Below are 13,364 nucleotides of genomic sequence, written 5' to 3' on the forward strand. Positions count from 1 at the left end.
CAGCATATACACTTTATATATTTAGATATTAATAAAAGTATCCTAAATAAAAATGTTAATGATAAAAAATTCAGATGTATGTAAAATTTAATTATACAACAAAAATTTTGCTGTTTCATTATATATACACTCACATCTGAAAAATTTTACTAAAAATTACAAGAGAGATGAACATTCATAGTTAAATCACTCACAACCATCAAGTGGAACTTTATAAGTTCACTCATAAATGAAGTGATTCATGTATTACAAATCCAAAAAACTAATTTTTTGCAGTTTGTAATTTTAATAAGTTATAACAATAAAAGGAAAACTTACTTTCTTCTTGCATTCGTGCTTTTTCATGGACATCAATAAAGTCACTAAGCTGATATAATTCCGGTCTGATGTAGCCATATTCATAATTTGAATCATCATCAATATCACCATTTTTTGCAATATTTATTGCTGGTTCTATAAAAGATAATGGTTTAGAGTTTTCACTTTCTTCTTCTTCCTCTCTACTTTTCTTTTTCTTTGAACGTGTGAATGTACGTGTATCTATAATTCTTGTTTGATCTAAATAATCACAATAAGCGCTTAAACCATTATATTTAAAGAGTAATAATTGGATTTTTTAAGTTGTAAAAATTATTGCTTTTTAAAATGAATTAAATTATTCAAATCTTCTGCCACAGAATAACGAAAATCTATTCATATACTGTGTAAAAAGTTATGAATACAGGAATTGTATTTATTTGAATTTTTGTAAATTACAATGCTAAAAGATAACTGTATTTAACTTTAATTAAAATTTGCAACTATATTTTTACAAATAATCAAATTTATTCTAGCTTTTTGAAAATTATAAAACAACTTTCTTGCATTTGAATGAAAGTAAGTTATTCTGTAATTTTCACATGGATAGACAAATATAATTAAAATTCAGTTATAAAGCATAAGACAAGTGAAACCTCGCGTCTTTTTCTTCTAATATCTGAAAAATTAAATCATAGACCAAGATTTTTTTAAAAACACAGCTACTTTATTCTTTTCCCCCAACAGTGGAAAACAAATTGAAAGACTAATGTGTCAGAAGCCTGAGGAGGAATTAAGAAAAATTTAATCCAAAATGCATTGCTGTTTATAAAAGGAAAAGAATAAATTAGCTGTTTTTTTTAAAATATCTTGGTCTCTGATTTAATACAGATATTGGAAGAAAAAAATGTGAGGTTTCACTAGTCTTATATTTTATAACTGAATTTTAATTAATTTTATATCTGTTCCATCAAAATGCCTTTTTAATTGGTTTCATTAAATTTTTAAGAAAGGCTTTTTTAAATAAGTGTGAGAACCAAAGGTTCAATTTTACGAAATTTAGAGAAAAATTATATTTTAAATTCTCTGTTGCAATTGTTAGAAAAACATTGCTCAAAAAATGGATTGAATGACACTCTCTGTAAGCAAATGGACAAGAAATTTAACAGTCAGTTGCAAAATGATAACATCTGATTATGAAAAGAGTAAAGTAAGCGACACAGTTATGTCGACGAAAGGTTGAAGTAGCACCTGCAAATTCAACCTTCGTTTCTAGACAACTGCCATTTTAAACATGATCATTTTCCCAGGCTAAATGCATAAAAGGACAAGACACCAAGAGTTCTGGGTGTTTTGTCATAAGGGGCATTTGTCATAAGTCCCATAGAGGCTACATTAGTCAAAACAGAAATAGTTCATCCAAGGAGAAGACTTGCTCTCCATACAAGAATCAAATGCATCAAACACCAAGCAGACTGTACAACCATAAGGAGGAACAACACTTTCGCTATACAACCAAGGAAAGCAGCGAGGACAAAGCCCGTTGCACGGCAATACCATATACTCCTTTGTCAGCAATGATCAGCATTTGAGATATTTTGGATAGATAATTGCAAACTCACTCTCCACATTCGAGAAATTAGAAATAGCCTCACAGCATAGGAACTAGAATAGACACCTCATTGTATAATCGTATGTTATCTGCATTTAATCACCATATCATTTGAAATTTTTATGTATAACCTAGATTTAGTGATATTAAATGATTATTTATTGAATTTAAACCAATCTGCCTGTCTCATTCAGTACCCAGCACCTATCGGCTTACCCATTGCAACCTCTCCACTCGATTTTAGCCCTCCTAGCCATCCAAAGACAATGTGAGCAGGTCTTGCCGACCCGTTGCTATGTAAGTGGCATTTTCGGGATCAGCACCTGTGCCCCTGGCATCTCACATAAACAATATAGAGAAATATATTTGCAGATTTTATTTAAAATTAAGTACAGTTATAGTTTAATGTTAAATTTTTGTAAATTATTATTTACATAATGTTCTAGTAGCATTACATTAATTGAAGAAGTTATCAAATTTAATAAATAAATCTTAAAATCCAATAATTAATACACAGTCAAAATTCAATTTTCGAACAAATTGGTTCACAAGCAGAATTTCACTCATAATTGCATCACTTACCGAACAACCTACTTGGCAAGAGTTGGCCACAGATTAGAGAGAGAGACAGATGGTCAACTCACTCTATTCCCTATGTTAAAGAAAGTCGATGGCAGCCCAACCATAAATGACAGGACTACCAATTCAAAAGTTAGTGGCACCAAGATTGCCTTGCATCATTAGATGTCACAACACAAATCATCAACGACATTGCTATTTGAATTAGATTTCAATGTGCATGTGAGAAAGATACTACAGTAGAGCATCGATTATCTGACCCCCGATCAACTGTCACATCGATTAACCGACCGCATTCTAGTCGGCAAATTCAAATGTCCGCTAGTGATGTGGCACTACAATATTTGGCTATGTCTTGGCTACTTTAATGTTATTTTTGTTAAATTTTTGCATGTTTTAGCTGGAAACACTGGCTTGACCATGAAAGGGAGGCCAGTATTTAAACCAGGCTTAATTTTCTATTTTTCTTTATTTTGTATTTATTTTTTGCAAAATAAAGAAATAATTTTTAATGATACAATAGCGATTATTATTATTTTTAAAAAATTTTGTTAGGCTTAACATTGATAAAAATTCAACGCGAAGTAGATTAATAGCGATATACTAATATACTATACTAATAATGTATTTTTTCAGTTATCCGACCAACCCCAGTCCCCAATTGAGTCGGACAATCGATGCTCTACTGTAATTCCATTTTTCAGTATGTGCCACAGCCGAATTTAAATCAGAATTAATTAATAAATATCACATTAATATAAATAGCATCCAAGAATTTGTCTTTAATGGTGTTTAAGTCAAATTAAATAACATAAATTTATTATTAAACATAATTTTATTATTTCTCATTAATACACAATTGGCACTCAGCACTATATTTAACAGTATTAATTAAATGTAAGAACTTTTAACAAACATCTTTTAGAAAATAATGAATACAGATAAAAAGGTTAAAAAAGGGCTTTATTTTGGAGATCAATTACAAAATGGATTAAAAGGGCTTTTTAATCCATTTTGTATTATTTCTTATGGAAAAACTTTTAGGAATTAATTAAGTTCAAAAACAGAGGTTTGCTGTATTATAAATCAATTTAAATTAATGTAAAATTTTACCTATTCATTAGAAAATGTAAAAAAAGTCATATAAAAATTTACTCTTATGCTTTCTATAGCAGCGGTTCCCAACCTTTTTTTGACCAGGGACCACTTTGATTTCATTGTTGTTAGCAGGGACCACAAGGTTTAAGAAAAATAAACTGTGTCAATCTAAAAATAAACTTTAATGAAAACTTTTAACATAAGTAATCGTTAAACTCGAGTAACATGCTTTAACAGTACTATAATAATAGAAAACATAACATTTTTAGTAAAAATTAAATTCAGTTTGTATCAATGTGTGAATAATAATTTAAAATGAATAAAAGTTTTAAATCTTTTGCGGACCATATTTTAGCTCTTGCGGACCACTGGTTGGGAACCGCTGTTCTATAGGAATCAACTTTATAAAAAAAAAAGTGCATTATTGAAAATTAATTAAAACAAATGCATAAATAACATAGCTAATATTTTTACCTGCAGGAGCTGTATTTTCTGAAAATGGTTCTTCAATTTCTGCTTCTTCTGCTTCTTGTTCTTTATTTGGAGAAGATACTAAAATATAATAAAAAAAATTAACTTATTAATGATTAACAAACTACATTAACATTTAATTATAATTCATATTTTTCTAATCAATATGTGCATGTACAATTACAGAAAATAATGAACTCATTCAATGTCTATTTTACAAAATTTTTTTATAATAAGAATTATTTACTACTAATTATTTGTAAGGGCTTTAATATCAAGTTAATGGCTAGGTTTTGCTAAACAGCAGTTCCTATCAGGTCATCAACATTAATTATGAGAGGCATAGACAGCACTCCTGTCAGAGTTTAAAATGGAATTGTTGGATGTGGGTGTCACATCCCACCTCTGGTGACTTTAGCCAGTTCCAGGTCCAGATTGAGAAAGACAGGTTAATGACAAGAAGGTTGCCCGACCACACAACATAGCCAAATTGGGAAACTAATAAAGCTGGAGGAAGAAGTGAGATCTGTAAGGAGTTACTTTAAAACAAGCTCATACAGTATAAGACACATAAAATAAGATTGTATAAACCTTAATTGTGCAGTAACTTCAAATTAAAATATTGTTTTTGATTCCAAGGATTCTTCAAAGACACTTATTATATGTAATAAAATCTGTTTATTGTAATCACTTTAGAACTTGTCTACACTCATCACATTGAGGGAAAATGAATAAGGCTACAAGTAGAGAAAATTCTGATTTCATTGACTCTGATATTAATGGGACATGCTAAAACAAGCATAAAGTATGTAACTTGAAACATGTTATTTATTAATTATAATAATTTATTTAATTGTAATTTATCCAATGTAGTTTGCCTGCTGGTCACACTATCACTAACATTGCTATCTTTAATTTTTACTATGAGCGAATGATGATTAATACAATATTTGGAATTTAAAACACTGATTAAGACTGATGATAACTGATACATTATCATCAAATAGCACACAAAAAGACAGCTCCTTGCTTATTTAACTGAAGATGATAAAAATAACCAAATTGTGTACAATAAACAGTTTTATAAGCATTTTTTAACTTGTATATTTTGGGACTTGCTAATTCTAATAAATGATAATGGTGTCTGTAATTACAAAAAGTGAATTTCATTTAATTAATTAAAATATAACTGAAACTTCTATACTTTATAAACTGAAAAACCTTAATTTTTGGCCATAAAATGAATAATTTTTAAAATATTTTGAGAATTATTCAATTGTTATTAAATATAAATTTATTACAAATTTTCATACGTATTGAAAGTTCTTCCAATTTGTTAACAAGAGCTGATTTTGCAAGTTGTAATTCTTTATTTTCTGGATCTTCTAAATCTTTTCTTAACCACTTGTATGGATTTAATGATACATCTTCTGTAGTCAAACCTTTAGGAGGCATATATAACCTGTCACGGGACATTAAAAAATTTTTTATAATTGAATATTGTAAGAAAAATTATCATTTATACATTAAACTCTTAACTGATTAAAATCTTAATTACTTTATTAAATTTTCAAAGTCTTTAGCAATAAAAATTATATTTATAAAATAATTTTTCTGACAAATCAGTGAAACAAATATCATTTTATATACTTTAAAAATAATTATATAAATATTACTACAGAAATTATACATTGAACAAAGAGATTTAGCATAGTCACTGCCACAGGAATAGCATAAAAAATATGAATTTTAATTCTTTGCTTCTATATAAATCTAATTTGAATTGCCTTAGGCATTACATCTTCATGTAAAACACCTGAAGGTAGTTAATGGATACCACAAGTCATACTACTACTAGAAACATACTAGAGAACATTTATATAGTTAAATAATAGAAAATAAATAAGTATTAACTAACTTGGTTGTAGAATAATAAAAATTAAACTTTCGAGATTGTCAGAGAAGTATTTTCTGTGGGCATGTGTTGCATTGTCAATCTCTGATGTTGCAGTGAAGTTTAAGATAATTTAGTATAAGTACCAGAAATTATTATTATTATTTTTCATTTATAATTGAATTTTGTGCATTTCTTGTTTGTTAGAGAGCATGTTAACTTGAATTAACTGTCTACATTTTATTTCAGGAATGTGGAAAATGAAAATCTATGCCAATTTATAATGTATGTGCACCTGTGATGATAAACTTTTGAGGGAAAGAGAAAGAGAGAAAATATGATATATTTTCCAGTTAGAGTGTCCTTTCCTAACAAAAAATGCTAAAAACATTCTCTGGAAAATTTAGCTATCATCTGGATTTTTCTGCCAGGCCAGTAAAATATGAAAATGTGTAATTTGGAACTGTACAATTCTTGAGAAGTCAGATTGAAAATGGACCCATTTATTCATATGCTCCAGCCTAGTTTCTATTGATTGTCAGCCCTTTAAAAATTAGATTAGAGCCAGTTTTGAGGCTCTTTTTGGTTGATTCCATTTTTTCTTTGAGCCATCTTAGCTCCTTGTCTGAGATTCAAGATCATCTCTATCTCCCTCTCCAAAAACTCAAAGGTATTTTGTCTTTGATGCAATTTTTTAGCTTCGGTTACTTGTGCAATATTGTAATTCAATTTCCTTTGTAATTATTGCTAATTATGATTGCTAAAATTATAATTGCTCTTTGCACGTTATCTTTTGTAGAAATTTAAATTTTTACATGTTACTTTTATCCTTTTTCTACATTTACTTTGCATAAATATAGTATAGTTCTGAATACATAAATTAAATTTACACCTTTGAATTATATTCTTCCTATATGTTGTTTTCCTATATCAGAGGGAAGTATCCCTCAGTGCCATCTTATTTTTTACTTAAGGCATGAGGGTAAATTAAATTAACAAAATTAAAAGAAACATTAAATGGTCATCCTTATAACTTCCCAAGAAAATTAGAGAATTGGCATGAAATGGCATAAAGAATATATTGTTTTATACACAGAAAATTATAAAAATAATTTAAGTTGGAGTTATTTTTTGTATTAGATTTAAAAAATGAAGAAAAGCAGTATCATTTATAAAATATATATTTTGCTAAATATAGTTTTTAAACTTAAACAGCTTAAATAAAAATTTTAAAATATAATGAACCAACCACTTTAGTTAATCTGCTGTATTCATCAATGTAGTTTTAATAATGGTAAAATTTAAGGAATACTAATGCTTTTGACCCAGTTAAAAAGCCATTTTCAGTTGTGGACAGTTAGGAAGGAAGTTGGATGGAGTAAACAAGCAGGAGTAGGTGAACTATGATGGTTGCACGTGATGCAAAAGATTAAGAAGCTATTGTTAGTCCCAGCTTGGCAATAGTTTCTTAATCTTTTGCTGTTCTGATAATTTTGGTTGCCTGCCAATCCCCCACACTATAGTAAAGTGTGTGAAGAAATATAAAACTTTAGCAGAGCCTTCTTGTTTAACATTGTTACTTCCAATATGCCTCTGAGGAACCTTGAAGCATATACTGCATTGATGCCTATCTCCTCATTTAAGGCCAGGATGATGTACACTTCATCACTCCATTTGTCATCCATGGGTTCTTTATAATTCCATAGGAAGCAATATTGAGATGGGTTGTATCAGAATGCTATACATATATTATTAGCAATGAACCTAAAAATATGTTGAAGGGTTTTGGAGTATGTGAATGTGGAGAAGGAAAAGACTTGCTTACATTTAGATATATTTTGGCTGCTGTATGAAACATTCTCAATGATGTAGAGGGTGTTATGTAGCTGGAGGGTATTTTGTAATGCTAAACTGATAATCTTGTTTAATTCTGTATTTAGATCTGAGAGATTAGAACAGTGAATGTAGATGCACTTGATTAGTATATGGAAGACTGCAATTTCATAGCTGAGGGGGGTCAAAAAAGAAAGTAGGGATGCAGAGATTTGAAAGGCCGGCTTTAGATGACTTTTGTGTGGATTTGCTTTTATATAAGAAAAAGTGTGGTTTGAGAAAGTTAACATTGTCCACACTTAACAGGTCCATTTGTAGAGATAGACCATAGAAATTACTATTCATTAGCCAAAGGAAAACATCAAAGACAAGTTTGTTGTTTTTTTGTATATATTTTTAAAAGTAACAAATAAATGGAAATAAAATTAAATTCAAATTTAATTATCAATACTTAATTTGTAAAGTTACAATTGATTTATACACAATATAAATAGAACACACACAACAATTTATACAAAAGGCTGTTGCATACAGATGGCAAAATCAAAACAATGAGCATCAACAACTTTTTATTCTGACCTTGACAAGTAAAAATAATGAGTGGTTCAATCAGTCCTAATGCTTATACTGCCATTGTAATTTTGCTGCATGCATTAAGTCTATGCATGTATGTAAGGTTATATTTAAATTCATACTTCCAAAATACATTTTATGATCGGAATTAATTATTTTCTGAATAAAAATGAATTCTGATGATTGAAACTCACCAGGAAATAGTAATAGGTTAATAAAATAGGTTAAAAAGTAGAAAGTTAAATAGTATTTATTTTAATTAATATGAGCATCATTTTAAGTAAACCCTTATGTAATTACTATGAATAAAGTATGAGAATATTTCCAAAAATACAGGTAGTAGTAACTCGGTCTATAATTATAGAATGCTATATATAAACATTCAGATTGTGTGATTAATCATCACAATAATAATTCTAAATATCACGGAAACTGGAAAAATAACCAAGCAAAGATGTGCGACAGGTTTTTACATATAAAGGATATTATGACAGAAAAAATTAATTTTAGATTTAGTGTAATGTCTTTAAAAATTATTAGACAAAAATATAATGCAAGCAATTTATTTTGTTTATTCTACATATTGCTTTCGTGGCAACAAAATTCTTTTTGCAGCATTTTTCCTGATTATAAGTGAAGCAGCTTGAAAGTACACACATTTATTGTAACTTTAGAATTGCTCCATTAAAGTGGTAACTTAAAACATGGAAGTTGTTAAAATTATTTAATTTAAAACTCATTTTCTGTATTAAATGTAAAAAATGAAGAAAAAATAATACTGTTTGTGAAATGTTAAATTTATGAAACAAAAAATTGAAGAGAGACAGTTCATTAATAATAAAATCAGCAACATTAACAGAATGGCTTTAAGTAAAAATCAAAATAATAAATAATATAATTAGTAAAGATTTGATGAGGGATGGAGCCCAATATACACAGGATGGACCATTCCCAAAAATTTCCAAAGGTTTTTCAATCTGACTAGATTTGTTCCCAAGTCTTCCAGAGTGATAGGTTGACATTGTAAATGCTCAAACCTTAGAATAGTTGACTTTAACAGAATTAAGGTACATGTGTATTTGTGTACATATTATATATTATTTTATCAGGTGTAATTATAAAGCTTGGAGAAAAAGTATTTAAGTAAGAAAAATGAGTTTTAATACATGAAATACACATCAAATTAAAGATAAATGATTGATTTTATATATTTTTCAGAAAAATAATCTAAAATAGCAACTTGATAAAATTGCCTTTCAGATGCTGTATGAATATAATTCTAATCAAGAAAAAAATATAACTTTGACTTTTAAAGCTTTTGCAGATGTATTATATTATCTGAATTCCAATGATAGCATGAAAAATTTTGTATGGGAAGCTGGAACTTAGAAGAGAAAACTGAATATGGATATATATAGGAAACTGATATAAAGGTTGTGGATCAAATCCAAAGTCAACACACTTAGGAACTTGCTAAAATGCACTAAACAATTCTCAGAAAACAATTAACAATTAGTTGTAATTAATAAGAACAATATTAACTCACTCAAAAAACAGCTTCCTTAGGAGCTGGATAAGAAAAGGAAATAATTACAGTATTACAATATATAACTTTTATTTCTTGTCAATATGACAATCCATTTTTAAATCAGATTATTAGCAGATATGAAAAATAACAACTTTATGTCAACATCAAATATCATAAAATACAAGCAGATAAATTCTAAACACCAGAGCTTGCTCTGAAGGTTAGGTTACTTGTCCAACAAAGTCATCTTATACATCCACAACAGTATCTTATGTACCACATAAACCATGGTACATATCATGTAAGATATTGAACATTTTGAATTTCAAGCACTAACCTAATCACTGATTTTTAAGAACTTAACTTAATTAATTAGTGTTGAAGTCTGTATCTAGCATCAAAAAGGAAATAGCCTTTGTTCAATACTACAAAACAAATGTAAAAAGAAAAGTAAGTAAGTTTTTAAGAGAAAGTCTTTCACATCCACTCATTTACTTGCCCAGTACTGCTTTTACTCTTCTCTGCACTGAAAACTAGAACTACTTAAAATCAGTAACACAAAAAACCTTTCACACTTTGTTTCTAGCAATTTAATCACTAAGTACAAATGTAGTAAGAAGAAACCTTCATAAACACTGACATCACGTAAATATCTGCTAACCGACATTCCAACCGACCTTATTGTACCTGAAGAAGGCCATTCAAAATGGCCAAAAACATTTGTACTTAGTGATTAAATTGCTAGAAACGTGTGGAAAGTTTTTTTGTGTTACTGCTTTTACTCACTATAAACTTTTCTATTCATTGCAAATCCATTTATGTAAAGAAAATTTTTAAAAACAAAATGCTATTTTTTGCTTCTAACCTGGTCAAACTTTATGCTAGCAACATCAATAAATGTTATTAAAATGTGTTGATGTCTTATCCAAGTTTAATTTCTTAATAGCATTTAAAAATTATTCATCACAGAGGGTTGGTAATTTTTAAAAACAAAGAATCTTCTAAAAGTTAACATAATGCAGATAATAAATTTTTATAATTTTAATGAAGTATTCAACATTATAAACTTGAGCAAAAATATCAGATTTATTAATAATGATACCATAAGTTTATTAAAATCCAATAAAATATATGTAACTTTCTCTTAAAACTGATTTAGAATAAAAAAATTATAGAAAATCTCAGAAAGATTGATTAGAACTATGACTTATTGTCTATATCTTAATCGACTGCTGCTCGGTAATATTAATAAGTGAATAATTTAAAAGCAATGCATAACAGCTGCACTGCATGCAACAGACCATCTGTTTTCTGACCCATTAAAATTGCAAGCATTTATTTTTTAAAACAAAAAATTGTAATAGACTAAGTAATTTACAAATGACATTATCTTTAATTATATATGATTAGACTAAAACAAATAAAATATTAAAAAAATAAATGACTAAACTTTAGTAATAATACAATTATCAAATATATCAGTTAAGAGATACTATAGAAAGAAGTATACATTAATTATCAAGAATAGAAACTGAAATTCAGCAGAGTTTAATAAGTGATCATTAAAAGTATTGTAAGTAATTTAAAATATCTAAATCTTAATATAGATGATCTCCATTCTGGGGATCCAGCATTGAATCTAAGTGGGCAAAAATCTCTCGGAATTTTTTACGAGTAGTTTTTTCCCAGATACATCAGGTCCCATCCCTTAACCCGGCTGCCACCCTCATCAAGATACTTTAATTAAACTTTCTTACTAAATATGAAAAAGATATTAAATTTACAGAGAATCTAGAGAAGTTTGGATTACTTATCACATATCTGTGAGATATTATTATGCTTATCATCTTACATTAAATATTTCTGCAGTTACTCAACCTACATCATCATAAATACCTCTCTTTCTCCAGAATTTACAATAAAACTGTTAATATTCATAATCATAAGCATTATAATTAAAAATAGAAACTAACAGAGTAAACATTTCCTTTCAGCCATAATTATTAAATAAAAATAACTTCACAAGAAACTTTTAATAAAAAAATCAAAAAACTGAAATTAAATATTTTATGATGTAACATAAAGATAAACTTTCAATATCTTGTATTTATAATGAAACGGACTGAAAATGGTTTGTTTTTCATTTAATATGTCAGTACACTACTGATTACCTGGCTAGTTTTTAATTTTCTCATATTGTGTAGTCCAGAATTAGCCAGTTTAAGTGAAAAATGCTGCATTCATAAGAATTAAGTGACCATTTGAAACTTTTGATCAAACTTGAAGTTCCATATAGGACAGACAGCTTTTTCCCATCTTTGGTCAGTTATGTAGAAAGAATGAGGCTCTGACATCCAAACTATCAATGATAAATATGAATTTCCATAACAACAGGATAATAAGGTTGGTCTTGTATTAAGGACTGATAACTTAATATAAGACCAACTTTTCAAAAAAAATAAAGTCATTTCTGCCAACATTGTAAAAATTGTAATAAAGTAGGAAATATTACTTTTCTTTATATTAGACCAAGCCTTTTATCCTTCCTTAAATAGGATAGCCATATTCTTGTTAATTTAACTCTATAATCCTTTATGTCAGCTATAGTATTTTCTACAGCCAAGAAATATCAAATAATTTAACTACAAACAACTTATTAATCAATTTTCTCTTCTACATATGCATTTCGGGTAGATGTAAATTCTCAACCTGTCTTCAGTGCCATATAATTTGTATGTGCTTTCATAAAAACACCATATGTTCTTTTATACTATACCTGACATAAAAGATTATAGAATTAAATTAACAAGTTTCTTATGTAAAACTATAATCATTATTATTCAAGGTCAACAGATTTTTTGACATCATCAAAGATTGTATAAAACTCACAAAATCATTATTTTTTAAATAGTTTAAAAGGCATGTATATAAAATGATTATATTAGTGATAATGTATATGCAATTATAATATAAACAATCATATACAGGGCATTTCAAAAAACATTAACACTAATACAAATGTAACTTGTTATTTAACTTGATAGTTCATAACAATCCAACTGTAGAGTTTTAAAAAAATATGATCCTACTATTCCTCCACAGTGACTGTATACCTTTTTTACATACATGTTAGCAAAGGACTGCACATTGCAATGGTTATATTTAATAGTCATTCATACACAATGATTGTATTAATATCTGTACATGTAACAATTATATTAATGGCCATATATAGTAATGATCATCAATTGCATATCTAGGTATTATATAAGGCATTGGATACTTTCCAGTATGCATCAATCTCAGCCATAATTGACGAAGGTTTAAATAAGCTTTTACTTAAATGTCTGGCAACCTAATAAGAAGGCAGAATCAAACAGCTCTTTGTTGGCATTTGCAGACTTATTTTGTCAACATAACTTTAGGCTAGTACGGATTACTAGTAAAAATGGTGTTGTTAATACAACCGTGGAAGTGCC

The 13,364-nt window shown here is 28.2% G+C and overlaps 1 protein-coding gene across 3 annotated transcripts in view; it reads right to left on the bottom strand.

The window, feature by feature from the left end:
- Positions 1 to 13,364, bottom strand: part of LOC136982251 (SLAIN motif-containing protein 2-like) — a 34,900-nt gene that overhangs the window by 18,979 nt on the left and 2,557 nt on the right. For all 3 annotated transcript variants that reach the window (XM_067278715.1, XM_067278713.1, XM_067278716.1), the window contains 3 exons: positions 5,371 to 5,519; positions 4,061 to 4,138; positions 319 to 558 (listed from right to left, as the gene is read on the bottom strand). In XM_067278715.1, the coding sequence (XP_067134816.1) occupies positions 319 to 558; positions 4,061 to 4,138; positions 5,371 to 5,519 (467 nt within the window). The remainder of the gene's footprint in view (positions 1 to 318; positions 559 to 4,060; positions 4,139 to 5,370; positions 5,520 to 13,364) is intronic.

Source organism: Centruroides vittatus, unplaced genomic scaffold, assembly GCF_030686945.1.
Source record: "Centruroides vittatus isolate TY-2023 unplaced genomic scaffold, ASM3068694v2 contig_817, whole genome shotgun sequence".
NCBI lineage: Eukaryota > Metazoa > Arthropoda > Arachnida > Scorpiones > Buthidae > Centruroides > Centruroides vittatus.